Source organism: Megalopta genalis, chromosome 5 (assembly GCF_051020955.1).
Source record: "Megalopta genalis isolate 19385.01 chromosome 5, iyMegGena1_principal, whole genome shotgun sequence".
Lineage (NCBI taxonomy): Eukaryota > Metazoa > Arthropoda > Insecta > Hymenoptera > Halictidae > Megalopta > Megalopta genalis.
In genome coordinates, this window is record NC_135017.1 from 12,416,574 (window position 1) to 12,435,603 (window position 19,030).

Below are 19,030 nucleotides of genomic sequence, written 5' to 3' on the forward strand. Positions count from 1 at the left end.
GATAGAACGGTCACTGGTATTTTGTGTATTTTGATTATTCAGAATGAGTCATCTACATTTAATATGGTGAACTAAACATAAAGACAAATTCACAGTATGTAATGGAATCTGTGATACCGACATTATTCACTTTTTCCCCCTTTCTTCTTCTCTACATTATTTATGATACTAATAATAATTATTGCGCTTTACGATTTGCATTTCTTCGAAATCATAGTTGAGCCATATTTTGCAATGCAATTGTCGAGAAAATTAGATGTTTGATTTTTATAACCAATGTTTAGAGGACTTGTCCATTAAACTCCCATTCATTAATATGTAATAATAATATTCCTATTAATAAATTTATTCGTTGAATACGAAATAAGAATATACAAAGAACATTCCTTTCATTTTTTGACTGTATGATAATACATTTCATGGAAATGTTTTCGGCGCAAAAGTACACTAATACTGTACGCTATATGGCAAGTTTGAAAATAACTTATGGATCAATTACAAAAATAGCAATGATTGCAACAACGTCCGCTAAACAAGGTTAAACAAAGTGAAATGTTATTTTTATGCAAGAATACCGATATGTTTTTGTATATTCTTAAAATAACTTTTAAACCTTTGTCCGAAATCTGCTGTGTAGTATTCCATAGATGAGGCATGAGTGTAGATCGGCCAACCAATGCATTTTTCTCTAGACTTTATTCGTATCGTTTTCCTTGTTACCGATAATTCACGAATTTAGACTTCTTATTGAGAATCGAGTATTTTGTATGCTTAATTTCTACTACGGATTACTCGATACGATTTGAAGGCAACGTATTCGTATGGCGCGTACATTTGAATAGTGAAAATGGTATCTAAAAAATATAATGTACAGAAATAAAATTTGTTATAGAGGTACTGGTGCAATCATGTCGATTTATCATTACAAGAAAAAGTATATCGTAATTATATTCATGATACACTTGACAATGATACAAGTTGTCTTTTATATTGAATAATTTCATACAAAACAGTTTTGGCAGCTTTACCTTAGAGATACGATGAGTTGAAAATTCTTGTGTTCGCGGAGCAACATTGTATTTTTAGAGCTGGCAACGTTGTGTTGCAGTCTTATGTAGTTCACTGACTGACTGTTGCATTTTAGTAGAGGGTGCGAGAACACCTACGAATTTTGGCAATGTCGGTATTTAAGATTGTGTGACACGAAAGCCCCTATGGCGATAGATCTACATGTCTCGTCAGGGGTTGTATGGAAAATTCTTTATTGATCCTCTTTGGTTAAAACGTCATCGACGAATTTCACAACTAGAGGTGAACGTGAAAGCATCTCTACGCATTGTTTATAGTATACAGGAAGAACAGTTAACGAAATGGAAGTGACTAAATGGAATGAATTTACAATAGAAGCATCGATCACACGCGATAGGAAACGTGTTTATTATCATGCTAAGGATGGTATGGCTATTGCAGTTTATCTTCTATGCAGTAAAGCATCACCCGAACTAGTTGATCAGCTGATTAACCAGAGGGTAGTGGAACGCGACGGACATGAATGTACACCTTTAATGATAGCTGCCCGATATGGTCATGATAAAGTAGTGAAAATATTACTCGATAAATTCAAGCCTGATCTGGAGCAAGAGGGCACAGTGAAGTTTGATGGACAGGTTATTGAAAAAGTCACCGCACTATGGTGTGCTGCTGCTGCGGGATACTTAACAGTCGTGAAATCTTTAGTAGAAGCAGGTGCGAATGTCAATCATCCAACTGCCACTCATTGTACACCTCTAAGAGCGGCTTGTTTCAATGGACGGTTGGACATAATCAAGTATTTGGTAGACCATCATGCAGATATGAACATTGCGAATCATTTTAATAATACATGTCTGATGATTGCAACATGCAACGGCCATTTAGATGTTGTAAGTATAATTATGAGTTTGATAATGTTTCTTCGTGGCCCAAGAAGTTTACAAAAAATGTTTTGTTCTGAATTCAGTCGGATTAAAGTAACAAGATTGATCTCAGCAATTTTAATTTGATTTTATATCAAAACAGGTGACATTTCTTTTAGAAATAGGTGCAAATCCAAATGAAAAACAAAATTGTGGTGCCACAGCTTTGCACTTAGCTGCAGACTGTGGACATGTGGCCATAGTATGCGAGTTATTGAAATTTAAGGCTGAAATGACTAAGAATAATAATGGAATGACACCACTGATGATAGCAGCAGGGCGTACCAGATCAAAAGTTGTGAAGTACTTAATAAAATGGACACCTGTCAGTACAGAAGAGATCATTGATGCGTTTGAACTTCTAGGTGCATCTTATGCAAATAGTGCAGCACACAAAGACAATTATCCTTTATTAAAAGCATACAAATATTTGAGAAAAGCAATGGAACTTAGGTGTGTATTGAAAGCAACATTCAATTTGAAGTTGGATAGATAATTATTGGATATTACAGGTTTAACGATCCTGAAAATATAATCTACAAAACTTTAGGTGAACCAGTGAAGGCGTACAATAATTGGAAGGAAAGTGAATCATTAGAAGAACTGGATTCCATTCAGTTTGATACAAATGCTATTCATATGGAGTCCTTAGCTATTCGAGAGAGAATTCTAGGTGTTTGTTCTACTTTTTAAAATTAGTAACTGAATCAATAAATTAACAGGAAATATTATTTTTATTAAATTTTAATATCAGGGCAGCATAATCCGGAAGTAACGTATCACATACTCATTAGGGGTGCAATATTTGCTGACAATGCTAAATTTGATAGATGTATGGAACTGTGGCTTCATGCTCTATATTTAAAACAGTTAAATAACGTTTCCATCGTAAAAGATCTTCCTATGTTTACAAAGGTATTCTAACAGAATATTGTTCAAATCAATATAACGCCTCAGTTTATTTTTTTCTCTCGCTTCCGTTTATAGATATTCTCACAAATGATACTCGCAGGAGCCGAGATCGACTTCTCTCAAGTTTTAAGTGTTTTGCTGGCTATTGTAACAGTATTTATCCGCAATAAATTGAGAATGAAGAGTTTGCACTCTAAAGAAGATATTGAACAGTATGTTGTAAGTTATAATAACAAAGTTTAGCTTTTTATAGGTTCAACAAACAAATTTTAACATTTACAAGACAAAATTTGTTTACAAAGGAGGAAACGGAATTGTGCATCACGAGCGCACTGTATATATTATCGATAGTAGCAAAACTTTTAGCAGTGAACGAAAACAAAATACTGGATCAGGATATAGCGAATGCATACTGTCTAGTCCACAAACTGTGCGCTCTAGAATTGCGCTTAAAGGATGGACAAACGTTGTTGCATCTTGCTGTGAATGCCAATACAGTTGTCGATGACGTCGACACTTATAAATTCCCATGTGCAGCAACAGCAAAGTTGCTTATACGTTGCGGAGCTGATGTAGATGCAATGGACAATAAAAGGAATACTCCCTTACACGTGATTGCTAGTTGCAAAGTGCCAAAGTATATATATACATGTATTTTATTGGTTCTCCTTGGTAATACAATTCTATCATTACAATATCTTCTTACTCTATCTTATCCAACATTTCCTTAAAATTACATTGTATCTTGTATCTTACGAAGATCTCCTTTACCACTTCTTGCTATCTTTTGTCCCTATCCCCTTTCACATATTCTTTTCATATGAAAGAACCACTAATTTATTTCCGTCTTGAAAGCACTAATAAATCTTCTTTAATTTTTACAGTAGCGCACTTTTAAAAACCCTTTACTCTATTATTAAGGATCTCAGAGAAGCTGGAGCTCACATGGATATTGTAAACAAAAGGGGTAGAACTCCTTTTTATGCGGTTTATTCAGGTACCAACATAGAAATTTCGAACCAAAGCTTGTATATAAAAATGATTTGTTAATTACTATAATTTGGCTATTTATATTGTTTTTTGTTTACAGTTCATTTAGAAAATTTATTGAGGAGTCGGAGAAAATTGTCTCTGAAATGTATGGCCGCGAAGGTAATAAAAACTTACAATTTGCCATATTGCGGAAAGGTTCCGCTTTCTTTGGAAAGTTTTATCGAATTACACGGCCCAGGAGATAATTAAGGTTGACATTATTGTCATGTGATAACATTTTTTAACGAATCCGTTATAAATAATCTACATTTAAATAACAAGACTCTTGCCATGATTCAATTGTATATAAATTTTATTGTTCAAGGATATGAACATTGGAATCTGGGAACGATCGTCCAAATAGCCAAAGAATAATAGACAGTTGTCTGATAGCTATTTATGTACTCATTAAGCGTGGAGTTTGTTTTTTAAACTAAAAACAAAAAGATATATTTATATTTATACAAGTAACCTATATTACATAACAGTGCAATTGTGATTTTTCTAAGTCAAGAGTATAATTAATGTTTTAATCGTGCATAATCGATGTTACGTATGAAATGTATCTGTTTGTTAACGTAAAACAATAAAATATGAAAGTCTATACTGCTATTTGTACAATTCTGTGAAAATTTGAAAATACCGCGCTTTATGAACTGAATTAGGCTACAGTTATAGAAAGGTTATAATGGCGCTAGTGAAACATGAATATCATCTGTGTACATATATGTATAGTTGATAAGTATAATACATACAGTGTGAGTGCAGCAATCATTTGTTGTGGGTTGCGCCACATGGTCTAAAAACGTGATGTGCACGTACTTTTTAAGGTTTTGATACATTAGATCTACTACTGTGTTTAAACAATATTATTTATACAGTACTATATTTATAAATATTTGGGAGCAATGGAACTCTTACAAGACCCTATTAGACAAGACGCAATGGTGTAAGTATATTTACAGATCAGACATAACCTTCAAAATGTTTCAAAGCTTTTCTTTATCGAATATAAATTAATGCTATTATAATTTAGAATATAAATTGTTTACAGATTATGCTGTATTTGTGGCACTGGTATTCAACCCAATGCCACTAACATGTGTGTAGCCTGTTTACGGACTCAAGTTGACATTACCGAAGCCATTCCAAAGCAAGCAACTATCCATTTCTGCAAAGGATGCGAGAGGTGAAATATTTGATCTTGAATTAACTTAGATGTAAGTGTAAGCAATGACATCAAACGCCAAAATTTTGTCAGATATTTGCAGCCACCTGCAGAGTGGATTCATGCAGCATTAGAATCCAGAGAATTGTTAACACTGTGTTTAAAGAAGTTGAAAGGTTTAAATCGTGTGAAATTAATTGATGCTGGATTTGTTTGGACAGAACCACATTCGATGAGACTAAAGGTATTTATAAGATAGTAATATTATTATGATGATATCATTATACATTATCTTGTGATATTGTTTAGGTAAAACTAACAGTACAAGCAGAAGTAATGAGTGGTGCAGTTTTACAACAAGTGTTCATAGTTGAATATACTGTAAATCATTACATGTGCGATGACTGTCATCGGACTGAGGCAAAAGATTATTGGCGTGCCCTGGTAAGTTTTGTAAAACAATAATTTCCATTTGTTTCTTCATCTTTTAATCATAATCTGTTTTTGATAGGTACAAGTTAGGCAACGGTCCACAAATAAAAAAACGTTTTATTACTTGGAACAATTAATTTTGAAGTACAAAGCACACGAACATACATTAGGCATAAAACCTATTCATGGTAATAGCTAGTTGCTAAAATCTATAGCCAGAAGATTTTGTAAAAGTTACTAAATAAGTTGTAAATTTTATTAGAGGGCCTTGACTTTTTCTATGCAAATGAAGGAACGGCACGGAAAATGGTTGACTTCCTCTCGAGTGTAGTACCTTGTAGATACGACCATTCCAAGAAATTAATATCCCACGACATACATAGTAATATCTATAATTACAAATTTACATACAGGTAAAACATCTCTTAAGAGTGTTACACCAAATTTAATTAAAGATTGGTAATTGGATAATAACTTTCTTTATTTTCTAGTGTGGAAATAGTTCCAGTATCAAGGGACAGTATTGTATGTCTGCCAAGAAAATTAAGCCACCAATTGGGAGGAATAAACTCAATTTGCTTGGTATACAAGATGACGAATGCCATTCACTTAATAGATGTAGCATCCGGTCAAAGTATGTGACACACTTTTATCATTTATCTCTTTTTTTGTGTTGTATTAAATGTTATTATTGCAACAGTTGCAGAAGTGAATTCTACACTCTACTGGAGGCACAATTTTAATAGTATTTGTGATCCAAAACAGTTAATAGAGTATACAGTAATGGATATTGAACCTATAAAATTCAAAGACAGAAAATTTTTCCCAGGACAGGGGGCAATTTCTAACAAAGTACGGTATATTCTATAATTTTATATAACAACAATTTTATATAAGATCTTATAATACAGTTCCTATTTCTAGCATGTAATTGCAGACGTATGGTTGGTTAGAAGCTGTGATTTGGGAATCAATGAAAATTTAATTCACACGCGTACTCACCTTGGTCACATACTCAAACCAGGTGACGCTGCTTTAGGGTAAAGAAACGAAATCTGAAGTCTAATAGTGAACAAGCACAAAATTTGCAAGATAATCCTTGTTTTGTAGGTATGCAATTAGCGACAGTAATATCAACGATAATAATTTTGAAATGCTGAATAAAGATTTGGTACCCGACGTAATTTTGACCAAGAAAAGTTATACAAATGATAGAGCAACACGTCACAAGTTAAGAGCATGGAAACTGAGACATATGCTCCAAAATGGAGAGAACATGAATGCAGATAATGCGTAAGTAGTAACTAATGACTTAATTTATTCCGATAATAGAAAGTTGTAGTATTTTTTCTTTTAAATTCTAGTGACTATTACGAATTTTTGGAGGATATCGAGGAGGATCTGGAGATGAGACAAAATATAAATATCTTCAGAGATCGCAAGAAAATACCAGTGGACTCCAACAGTTTAACTGATCCTACTTGTCCACAAGTTACTCTTGAAGAAATGCTTGATGATCTCACAATCGATGATATTCAAATACCTGAAGTTCAGGAAAACTTCGAATAAAAAGGTAATATTTCTTTCCAACAAGTTTGATTGTTACAAGTTCTAATATGCTTCATAAACATTTATCATTCACTTCGAAAAAAGTTAGATTCGAGAGAATTTTTAAATTCCAAACATTCGTTTATTTCATTAGTTTTATTTTTGTTTAGTGATAATTAATATTTTCTTCATATTCTTGTAAATTTAAACGAATTCATTCGGATATATGTGTAGGAGCGCGAGAAATGTTTGAATAGTTATTGTAGGCGGAAAATAAGCTTTAAATATGGTTATTATTATAAATCACAAGTAAATAACAAAATTGAAGGGTACATATTTCCAGCTGCCCTTGAACGAAGAAAAAGAGATTCGAAGTATAAAAAATCAATTTGTATATTAAATTACTGTCAGTCCATAATTGAATTGATCCAGAATGGAGAATAACACAAAGAGCTTCTTCAATGAAATATGTACTTTGACTTTTCAATTACAAATAGTAGGCCTTCGAATTGAAATGAGACGTTAATGGCAGTTATATTATTATCCTAATGTCCAATCAACAGATAATATAAGGAACTCGAATGTCATCAACACTAGTTTAAACAATGTCATATATTCTCTATATTTCTGATTAAATATTATTCAAGTGATAAAGCTATAGTAATAGTGTCAATATCACGTATACATAAATATAAAAAATAAAATTTTGTATGCTAAAGGAAAAGGAACATCTGCTTTTTCTGTTTTGGTTTTCCTTTTACAGTCACAATTATGAAATTATAATTCAATGACTAGATTCATATAAAAGACGCTAGTTTATTTGAATTGTTAACTTAACTCTCTAAGCAATAGAACATCTCGAAGGATTTGTGTGTGTGTAATAAAAAGCAATTTGATCATGTACAATAGAAAGACTTCGGCTAATCAATCAGAACGTGTAAATATCTTTGATTGTAAAGTTCCATTGTTAGCACACCTATAACTGTTACTGCATTATGTATCGAGTTGCCAGAGTCTCGTATCAATCTGATCGAGCGTTCTATGTCTCCTTTCAGTTCTACATATTGTTTGTTCAACAAGAGCCTTTCTAAAGTCTGCATGGCTTTGATAGCCTCTGTGCTGGGTCGAATGTCCATTGAATCTGGATCTGCTGTTCTCACCGGTGCTACTCCAGGCGAGTGAGGATTGTATCTCACCAACTGTTGCTCTGATTTTGATTCAGGCAATTGTGCCAAACAGTACACACCTATCGCTCGACTTAAAAATTTGCACCTGAATAATAAAGATTCTCTATTTAAGATTCATTCTGCGTGATAGTTTTTTAAGATTAAATCAATTAGTCTTGAATACCTCACAGACAGCTGATTTCCTTTCTTAAATCCAATAGCTCCCAAGATATCCCAGGTTTGTCCCCCGTCATCAGCTATTGTTAATAACACTCGTGCTAAACTTTTAAGCACTCTAACAGCAATAACAGTATTTTCATTGTACTGACATTGTCTGTACACCAATTCACAAGTTTTGGCCCATAACAGAGGTAGCTTTTCCTCATTGCTATCCCTAATAAGTTAAAAAAGCCTATAATTGACACCATAACTCTTGTAAAATTGACTACTTACGTTGGCCTTATAGCAGAAATCCAATCGACTAGATTTATGAGATATTCCCCCTCCTCTTTGATGTTTTGGCATAATGGTAGTTGTTTAAGTAAGACAGAGTACAACGTAAGAATCCTTCCCTCAGAAACCAGCACTGTGTCCAGTGCTGGCTGTGGCGATATTGTTGGTTGCAAAATGGTTAAAACTGATGCCCATGTTGACTGCGTTTCTTCAGATGCTGTAATAAGTTTTATGTAATCCTTAGCAAAAGTTGGTTAATTTTTTGTCTTATCTACCATTAAATTTGAAATATGCTTCCAATGCAGCCTCCATTAACTCTCCAAGTATGGATGACGAGGTAATCGTTGTGTTCATAACTCTAAGGACAGCTATGAGAATTGGATTGCTAGCTGTCCTTTTCAGTAACCACGAGGCCCAACTGGCGCGCAGGTACTCCATTAGAAGTTCACTTTGATTGATAGTGTGAAATAGTTCTGTTATCAATAAACCTGCTTCCGCGGTTTGCTGTGACTCCGGAACAGCTAGAAGGTATTGTCGCTTTTATTAACAGCTCAACATCAAGTTATATTGTGTACTCACTGTTCGTGATAACAGCTTCCATGTCATCTAACATTTTCAGTAATGTATTACTAAACAATTTTGGACTCGTCGACAACAAAGATTTATATCGAGTCGTACAACTGATCAATAATTTTACTGACGCACGAACATACATCTGTTTCTTTTTCAAAGTAGTTGCATGAAAGTTAGTTACAAAGGGGCTGTATCCTGCTGACACCTTTAACAGACTGTTAATTTTAATTTTAATCAGCTAGAGTGCATGTTCCCTTGCGATCGTTTGCTATGCATAATCCTCAAGTTATGCTTACTTATTCACGGCGATGTCTATAGGATGACACTGGTCACTATCTACATTAAGAATAACTTTTGGATCACAGCTCATAACGTGCCAATTAATTACCGGATCATATGCAGTTGCATCCAATAAATGCCACGAGAATTTTTCGATTTCATTGATTAATTGGACTGCTTTCTCATTCTGAAACACAGCAGATTTTACATAAATAATTAAGTTTGATACATTAAAACAATTGATAAATTCATTTTATACCTGTCTAACATTTGGTTCGGTGGACAATTTAACTAATAAATTTAATAAACAAACATGAATTCTTGCTGTGATTGGAAATGGTTGAGTCACCACAAATTCATTCATCCAAGCTGACCAGTTCACGTTTATGTATATGCTCCCAAGGAATAAATGGCACTCTGGTAAGTATTGATCAATAACTTTTATCATCAGCTCTATGTCATTTATTCCTGGATAAAAATGGTCCCATGGCAATGACAGAAAGTTTCCATGAATAACACCTAGTATATGATTCTTAACAGAAGCGTGTGCAAAATTGGTAACATAGAACTGCCAGACGAAACTTAGGATCTTGTTAGACGTTGGCAATGTGTCGATAATGAAACGAATACATTCAACAAACATTGCCACAATTTTATTAGCGTAAGGACCGTCTGTAATGATCCATGGCAATAAAACAGATCTGTCGTCTGTGAGTTGCTGGATCCATGCAGCTGTGGGCTCTTTTAGATTTCGTGTCCAGTATGGTGTAATCCACGGTGAATACATATCGCTTAATACGGGCCACATTTTTTCGCATACTTGAAAAAATAAATTAAAATTTGTTATGCTCGTGGTATATTATATATATATATATATATATATATATATATATATATATATATATATATATATATATATATATATACATGCAAAGAATTTGATCAGCTCACATTGAACTCCCAAAGAACCTCTATCAGACTGAAGAGTAAGCACAACCAGAGCATGACCTACCATGCCAAGAAATACAGTCAGTGGTTCATTGTAAACCCTATACTTCGGATACAATCCATATAGACCGTATTGTAAACGTTCTTGCATAAAGTGTTTGCTTAATAATATAGCTGTATCGAACATCTAGCACCGAGTAAATAAATCGATGAATTATATTACGATCATTCACAACACTGTGTATATAGAAATGTAAATATACCTCTTGTCTGGAGAGTAATCTTTGTTCAGTAGCATAGTGTCGAATATCATCCCTGATTTTACATGCCTGAATGGAAAACGAATTTTTTGGCTTGCCACTAAGAGTCCCTAATAGATCACGCCAAACATCCAACGATAAATTTTGACTTTCACTGCTTTTCAATATAACACTTAAAACTTCACCATAGTGTTCAGGGAATTCGTGTAATAGAACTAGTCGTAAATGGTTTCTAAACAGCTGTTGGAGGATGTATATCATTAGGATCAATGAAACAAATCAGTCTTGCTAAAATACAAGTGTACCTCGTGTAATATTAATTTTTCTTTGTCAGGATTAAGGCCCATATTACACAAAGCTCTAGACACCAGATCTATAAATGTTGATCGTTCGCTTAGCTTTGGACGTCTATAGTTCAACCAACTTCCTATATCAAACTAACAGAAAAGAGAAGTATTTATTACGAATGTAATAAATTGTTATACCAAAGACGTTACCTTCGATAACAATACGAAACATAGGTCAACATTCTTTCCAATTGACAGCTCAACAACTGTTTGGTACATTTGTAAAAACTTCGATGCTCCACCAGCAACAGGTGTAAAATATGGTCCAAGTAAACCGCCAAGGTTTGGTCTCTGCATTATAGTACTTAACAATTGTGGACCTTGATTTTCCTCTCCACTGATAAACAACTTTTCAAATATTGCGTTTCAATTAAAATATGTTATACAGTGCTATTCATGAGATTTAAAGATTGTACCAACCTGCCCCAATCTTTCTAAACAAGTTGTAATAAGCTGCTTCGTCGGTGGACAGAATGCTGCCTCCTCTGTATAACATTCTATGAGGTAATAAAACAGTGTAACACCACTATCTTGAATTTTATACAACATTGCAGTGTTCTCACTGGTCCTGCTTAAAATGACTTCATGCTCTAACATTCTGCAGAGCGATAATGAAGAATTGTTACTGATTTTTATATTCTGTTTCGCATATAGCTGTAGAAGGAATCCATTATACATACGCAATTAAATGGTCTATAAATACACATCCTTGAGTAACCTTGCTAGGTGGTGGTTGACTAGCCTTTATCAACAAGTTCTCATATTCTGCTCTGTTCTGAGTTACCATACTGTCAATCCCATCACAAACATGTGCTTCCGATACCTAAGTACCAAAATATAATATGAATAGTTGCTATACACATTAACATTCATGATTCCTACCTTAATTCTAATTACTGCTGCGCCAGCACAATGGACGGTAGGCGGGGTTCCTGACCTGGATCGTTTCTGATTCGATGGCACTGAGTCACAAAGAGCATGCAATGTTATTTGATTTTCAATCTCCCGATATAGCGTAGGCACTAATTCCAAGAAATTACAATCCACAGCTGTGTGCTCGGAAATCAACAAATTATGTGTTTGGGCGTAATCCAATATAGTTTTAAAGTATGGTCTGACGAAGTCAATAGTTGCTTTGGAGTTATACAAAATATCTGTGGGTATGTAGTTCAGGACACTTTTAAAGCGGTTTAGAGTCGGTGGAGGGACAGGATGTTCGTACATGGTGAATCTTTTAAAAATCCTTTGCAATGGATCAGTTATGTCTAAAAATGTGATCAATGTATTCGTTCTATTCTGGAATTGATTATCTTGATCTCTATGACAGTAGCTCTCCCATTCATGGACTGCTTTCCTTTGATTTTCTTCCACTGTCCAATAATCAACGTATTCCAACCACGGAGTCTAACAAAAATAATATCATAAAGAGAGTTATATTTTCATACGTTTCTACAAGAAAGGAATATTTCACCTACCCAGTCCTCCTGTACGAGTAAAATTAATTTTTGCGACATATATTGCTTAGGTAAAGCTGATAGGTAAAGACCTGGTTCCTGTAGCCTTGGTTCCTCAAGCCACAGACTCAATGTTTTGTAAAATCTATAAAAGTACAATTACGAAGAACTTTTCTCTGAAGATTATAGTTTCATTGTTACATACTTTGCTGCATTGAAATAAAACGTTCGCCTCTCATCAGTAATCGGTTTCCCATCATCTAAATCTCTTTCTCCTTTTTGCTGGATGTACATAGTAGTGTCATGTAATCGCTTTTTGATTTTTTTCAAGTAACTTAAATTAATCATGCCTTCGAAAAACTTTTCACCAATCCCACCATGATCGCCGACTCTATAAGAGCAAAATATAATGTTATTCAGACATTTAAGAAACTAAGTTTTGTTTTTGAAAAGAACCTTGTCGTTGATGGAACTCTTGCAAGGAATAAAGCGAAGAAATTTTGCCATAAAAGAGGAAGAAGTGGATGGTCCATGGGAGTGTCCAATGCTTGTGAAGACCAACGATATATAAAAAGCTGATGGACTGCAAATGGTTGCATTTTTACAGTCGTGCAAGCTCTCTAAAAATAAGATCTTGAGATTAGGATATTTTTGTTATTATTGTTACGTTCACGATTGTTTGAGATTCATAAAGCACTTCTTTATGAAATTACCTTAACAGCTGTGTCCAACGATACTTTATTCTGTGTGGATAACTCCTTTAAGATTTCGCGCCATAGACCAGTTTTAATTTCTCTATTGTATTGTTCGACCGACAATACTTGATAAGCGACCCAAACTGACTGTATTTTGCCACTTAAAATGCTAGCTGAATTTGAAGAGCCAGTTGCCCAGTTTAAAAATGACCCAAATGATGCCACGACTCGAGTGGGAGCTGTGTTCTACAAACAATTTATTAAACCATTGAGCTTTTATATTCTAGTCAAATTTGTTCGAAGCAACTAAAACATAAATATTAAATAAATTACTATAATGACAAAAATACATAATAATCAATGAATTGTATAAAATGATATACAGCGTGAGAGACTGTAGATAGCATGTTAGCGTCAATGTGATTGAATCTAACTGAAAAGAGATTCTGGAACAAGGAATCCACTGCCGCTTTCGCTTCAGCATAGAAAAATGAGGAACTAAGCACGGTATCCATCAAGTACATCACGCTTTGGTCTTTGTTCCAATCCGGTACAAGCACGAGCGCATTCAACCACAAATGAACGAAGTTTGTTGGAGTTTGCAAAGCGTATCTGTAATAATTAATCAATGAATTTGATCAATTTAATTACAAAGAAAACCGCAATTTACCTTTTATAGTTACGCAAATGTGATTGTATCATATTTGAGAAGTGTTTTAGAATCGTTCCAGGAAATTCTGTGGCTATAAAACTTTTCGCCATGTTCATGTAGGATCTATCAGCCGTAATTAAAGAGACAATTAGACTAATAAATTTGTCGTCTTTTAGCAACGAGTCAACGCAGTCCAAGAACAATGGTACGATATGATGTAAGCATATAAGTACTTGTTCATATTTACAGTGAGACTGTAATATCTGCAATTGACTAAAACCCTTTAAACATATCAGAGGCAACGAATGGCCCCATAAGGTCATAACTATGGCTACGTAGCACGCGATCGGTTGCTTATCAGCGACGCCAAACACCAAAACTTCCAAGGACGTATCGATGTCCATGTCAGGTACATGAGCCAAAGCATTTGCTGGGTCCATTAATGTATGCTGACAAAGTGCCTCGGTTTGATCGAGTTGATGTAACTTGAGTCTGGTGATCACATCCCATGCCCAGAGTGAGAAAATTTGCTCAGCGTTCTGTGCTCTTATCATTGATGAGACCTACGAACCCGAATTCAAAGTAACACAAGTATTTTAAAAATGAAACATTGATGTTGTAATTAAAAATCCATGCCTGCTTAACACCTTCCGCCAACAAGGACGCACTTTCAACTGGAGGTTCACGCACATACTTCATTGTGAGCTCAACAATTAACAATGCTATACGTCTGTGTAAATCAATTGGAAGATGTAATTGACCGTCCCTATAACAGATAGATGAACTGAAGAAAATGGTCCAATAAGCATAGAAAAAGTGTCCCTAAATCAAATTGATTTGGGTTCAAAAGAGGGTTAAAAAGTGTCTTTACTCGTTGAAGCCCCAATTCAGATGGCTAAGAATTAATCGAGCCAAATGATTCTCAGTGGATGTTAATGGATGTTGATGTAACCATTTGGAGAGAATATTTATGTCTTCTTCCTGTGGAATCCACTTGTCCAGTTTTAAATCAGTGAATAAATACAAACTTAACTGAAAATTGAAGTTTATTAGATATTTATCGTACTCTAGAGAAAATTAAGAAATTGGATATTACCTTCCCAACAGATTCAAAGTTATCATTTAATTTGTGCAAGATATCCGATAGAAGCGATGGATATTTATTAATTAAATTTGGTAAAAGAGACTGCGCATCTTTTGAGCAAGAATCCTGCGTCTTTTCACTGAGGAATCCAATCTATAAGTTACGGTCGCGGTTAAATATTTCAAACTTTTGTATAGGATAATATACGATACATACTTGAAACAAGTCAATAGTTGTTACTCTAACAAAATCGTAGTCTTTGTTAATTCTTGCCATAGCCATATTGGCAAAAGTAGTTAAGAGAAAATATGATTCATCTCCTGGCATACTGCATAATTTATCTTCAAATTGATTACGAAGTTGTGGGCTATTTAGTTTTTCTTCCCAATCTGTTAAGATTATTATAACGTTACAAACTCAATTACATGTTAGTATCTCTATTTTAGCACTTACTTTGTACGTCTACGTTCATTATGTGAATATCGGTCTGCGTTGAATCAGTATGCAGAATATAAAAAATTTGCCATAAATTATTCGTAGATATCAAATGATATGGAACAGTGGCTAAATATTGCCATGCACCCAGCCGACGTGAGGAAAATATACAAAGAACTGCTTTCAAAAAGAAATAATCGAACTCTAATTGCAGCCTCAGCAGTGTTGATTTATCAGCAAGCTATAAAAATAATATTTTTTGTTGCAACATAAAAATATCATTAAGTGTAATAATATGGAATTACCTTATATTTATCGAATTCTTCCCATTGGTCGCTAGCGTATTGAACAATGTCTCTAATTAACGCACAAAGCCGTTTGGCTAATTGTCTATATCTTGGAGAGTCATAGGTCTTTAAACCTTGTTTTAGAATTTTAATGATAATTGTAAAGAATGCAAATAGGCGTAGCATATGATGGTCAGTGATGAAGCGTTCGTTTTGATAGTATCTATCATTCTGACACTGTATGTATAATACATGTTGAAACACTTTGTCAAAAGGAATCTGATTGATCAGCAAAATAAGATCATTCTCATAAAGGTTTGTACCATTGTTGGCTATGTCTTCATCCTCCTCACCTTCTTGATCTAATATTACCCACATTGTATCATCCGGACTGTATTCTGTATCTTGTAATGAAATTTGTACCTAATTAAAACAATAGATTTTATTATACTTGTACAGAGATCATCTAAAGTATAATATAACACATATACCTGTTCAATAAATTCATCGCGATCTTTTATTGGTAGCAAAATAACAGCTAAAGTAGCTATTATATGGTCCAGATATGGATCATTCAGTGGAGATGTACTTGATGTAGTGAAATCCTGTGGTACTGGCAACTGTACATAATTGCGAGCCCAGTTCATCACACCACCAGGACATCTCAGAATGTGATTTAATATGAACAAATGATCTTGCCAGTTTGCCACTCTCAGCAATATCGCTATCAGCTTTGTGAGCCACTCTCTAGAGTCCATCACGAATTTTCGATCTTTCAACAATTTTCTTTGAAAGTAAAATAATATAGTTATGCACATTTTGATCTCAATTAACTGTGGTACTGTTTGCGAAGGAGTCTGTATTGGCGCCAGGCTAACTTGTGTATTCTGAGAAATGTTAGTGAACTCTTTGCAAGAGACACAGATGCTCTGTACATAATGCTCGATTTGCAACTTTAACAATTCTGCTTCGTAACAGTACAATGCTTGTGTATTGTACAACATTTCTTTTATTGCTGACAAAGTTCGAGACAGAGAGAGCAGTGCTTGTTTATTGAAGTGAGCAGTGGAATATTCGTGTGTAGCGCTAACTGGATTCCCATCCTGACATTCTCCTGATTCTGTAACATGTGCTTTATCTATACACCATAATTGTTTCTGTGTTTCTCTGCATGTTTTCTTTAGCGTTTCCAACTCGTGCGAGTTGACGATCAAATGATTTCTCACGCGGAGATATTTCATTAAGAGCTCATATAATCTGTGCTGTTGTCTAAGTGAGCCGCTTTTAAGCTGAGCTTCTATGAATTCTGAAATGAACATATCAATCAAACCTAATTCCTGATTATCGTATAATGATGCTAATTGGCTTGCAGTGAATGGTTTAACTTCTCCTGAAGCAATCTGTGCACTGTCTACAGTGTCTGTTAATGGTGTCGCCTCTTTCGTTTGGTTACCACAGCCAAAATCCTTTAAATTCGATGCAACCGATGTAGATTTCAATAAATCAGAAGTTGTAGCTATATTATTATCTAACTGGGACTGAGATGTGGTATTCTCTGCTTTTATCATAGAAATTGAAGTCTTAGCTTCATCTACATTTTTGTCTAAGTTGTTTTCCACTGGTGCTGAAGCATTAATCTTGTCCTAAAATTTGTATATTTAAATAAGCTCTTTGTACAGATATTTAGAAGTTCAAGCTATTCAGAAAATATAAATACCTTATCGATTGCCACTTGTAAATTACATTCTGCAGCTAGTGCAGCATTTTCCTGGTCATATATTTCTGAGTCAATAGCAGCAAAATGTAATTCACTTTCCATATTTTCAATGCCTTCGCCTTTAGGATAATGCGTAGGCGGTTCCCCAAACAAACATTCGAACCCTTCCAATGTCGGAGCTTCTGGTATGTCATCGTCTATAGTTAATTGTTTAATTTTTTTTCCTTTTTTCTAGAAGTACAAGGTATAAATTAACATTATATTACAATAACCACAAGCCTATTATTGTTTCAGCATTTTGAAGAAACTTCAAATAATTTAATACACGTGTAACATATTTTTGTTATTCACATCTGTAGAAATGCTAACAAAGCTTATTCATTAAAACCTGGGGTAGTCTATGTATGACAACTGTGGCACAGAGAAGTCAAGGAAAAATTGTTTACCTCTCGCTTTACTAATTCCATGTTGGACAAATGTGGCTATAGAAATGCATATGAATTTCAAAGCAATTGTGTTGCGGACACTGCAAAAGCATGCGAGAACAGTGTTTATCATGAAACAAAGAATTTTTGTTCTGTCATTCTTTCTATTGACATCGCAAATCCTCCGAAGTCTATTACGTTTTCCTGATAATTTATCACGTGACAAGAATTACTGGTATTTAATATTTACTGATTGACATGTCATCCAACAATATGTTTACAGCTTATCGTTTACCGCAGCGTTTAACTGGATAACACGTCGTTATTAAAATTCGTATGCTTCCTTGGAAAGTCAAATGGATATTCCAAGGTAACAAGTTGTCAGATATCTACTTATCAACTGAGCATGGACCACAGACAAGGTATCAAAATAGACTGGACACCATATGGGATTCCGTTTCACATGTTTTGAAATACCGACATCGCTAAGAAACAGAACAGTCGATTAAATGCAATCTGTATGGATAATAAGTCTGTGGCCACGCCTCCCCCTAACACGAATGAGGTATACAAAATACTCAATCTTTACTAAGAAGCCTAAATTTCTTAAATGTCGTTAACTATGAACGCGACACGGGAATGTTATCAATAATTCATGAATTTCTAAAACGAAAATCTACGTGTTCCACTGAGTAAGTTGCAATCGATAAGGGAAGTTTCGACACTGGAATGGTAATAGAAAAAGTACGGTGGATAACTCGTCTAGGTTTCTGTCAGCAATACAGATTCTTACGTCAAGAAGTTGTTCCAAGTATTCCCTCTATAACGTTCCTTGTCCGTGCTTTGCTGAACTTTGCAAAAGTCTGACGTTCTCGTAAACGTCTCATTAAAAATATTTTGAAAAAATTGCAAACATGCGGTGCAAAATGTGCAAAATAAGTTAAAAAGAGTCTATTTAAGAAGAATCTGCTAATTTCATGTATGTATATCGAGATTAATCTTCATCTGCAATGTATCTTATGTTTACTGTAAAGCAGCTTGAATACAGTCCCGAAAACAGTTGAAGACAACATTTAAAAAGACACAATCAATAACGTTTTCATAAGATCGTATCGAGACATCGCTTTCTAGAACGTTTGATCAACATTTTTCTTGTAGCTCGTTTTTCGAAATTGCTCGAACATTGCGTCAGAGTGGCAAACAATTCA

General features: G+C 34.4%; 3 protein-coding genes across 7 annotated transcripts; 2 read left to right on the forward strand and 1 right to left on the reverse strand.

Moving 5' to 3' along the window:
* The first annotated feature begins 1,085 nt into the window (after positions 1–1,085).
* Positions 1,086–4,503, forward strand: LOC117218146 (protein fem-1 homolog B). 3 transcript variants are annotated; one of them, XM_033466310.2, is made up of 9 exons: positions 1,091–1,922; positions 2,059–2,408; positions 2,468–2,628; positions 2,710–2,870; positions 2,943–3,086; positions 3,170–3,504; positions 3,752–3,864; positions 3,958–4,110; positions 4,225–4,503. In XM_033466310.2, exons 1-8 carry the CDS (start codon positions 1,371–1,373, stop codon positions 4,107–4,109), a joined length of 1,968 nt encoding a protein of 655 aa, XP_033322201.2. In that variant the 5' UTR covers positions 1,091–1,370; the 3' UTR covers position 4,110; positions 4,225–4,503. The 3 variants fall into 3 exon arrangements, 2 of the variants coding, with proteins under 2 accessions (XP_076378441.1, XP_033322201.2); XR_013033527.1 differs by lacking the exon at positions 4,225–4,503 and having other exon boundaries at positions 1,086–1,922; positions 3,170–3,539; positions 3,958–4,194; XM_076522326.1 differs by having other exon boundaries at positions 1,090–1,922; positions 3,958–4,503.
* A 144-nt stretch (positions 4,504–4,647) lies between these two features.
* On the forward strand, positions 4,648–8,351 carry Nmd3 (60S ribosomal export protein NMD3). 2 transcript variants are annotated; one of them, XM_033466353.2, is made up of 12 exons: positions 4,648–4,848; positions 4,954–5,088; positions 5,161–5,311; positions 5,377–5,511; positions 5,579–5,687; positions 5,762–5,912; positions 5,991–6,133; positions 6,200–6,351; positions 6,424–6,539; positions 6,610–6,792; positions 6,864–7,072; positions 7,391–8,351. In XM_033466353.2, exons 1-11 carry the CDS (start codon positions 4,808–4,810, stop codon positions 7,066–7,068), a joined length of 1,521 nt encoding a protein of 506 aa, XP_033322244.2. In that variant the 5' UTR covers positions 4,648–4,807; the 3' UTR covers positions 7,069–7,072; positions 7,391–8,351. The 2 variants fall into 2 exon arrangements, with proteins under 2 accessions (XP_033322244.2, XP_033322232.2); XM_033466341.2 differs by having other exon boundaries at positions 8,103–8,351.
* Epg5 (ectopic P-granules autophagy protein 5) lies at positions 7,322–18,214 on the reverse strand. 2 transcript variants are annotated; one of them, XM_076522325.1, is made up of 29 exons: positions 17,844–18,214; positions 17,398–17,628; positions 16,172–17,323; positions 15,699–16,103; positions 15,412–15,634; positions 15,175–15,347; positions 14,971–15,111; positions 14,746–14,906; positions 14,511–14,640; positions 13,893–14,437; positions 13,657–13,834; positions 13,241–13,468; positions 12,984–13,147; positions 12,733–12,918; positions 12,549–12,672; positions 11,956–12,477; positions 11,754–11,896; positions 11,494–11,671; positions 11,224–11,421; positions 11,032–11,163; positions 10,730–10,966; positions 10,470–10,653; positions 9,778–10,337; positions 9,536–9,705; positions 9,246–9,454; positions 8,942–9,187; positions 8,667–8,883; positions 8,398–8,607; positions 7,322–8,319 (listed from the first exon to the last, which is right to left on the reverse strand). In XM_076522325.1, exons 1-29 carry the CDS (start codon positions 17,862–17,864, stop codon positions 7,968–7,970), a joined length of 7,620 nt encoding a protein of 2,539 aa, XP_076378440.1. In that variant the 5' UTR covers positions 17,865–18,214; the 3' UTR covers positions 7,322–7,967. The 2 variants fall into 2 exon arrangements, with proteins under 2 accessions (XP_076378440.1, XP_076378439.1); XM_076522324.1 differs by having other exon boundaries at positions 13,606–13,834.
* Between the last annotated feature and the right edge of the window lie 816 nt (positions 18,215–19,030).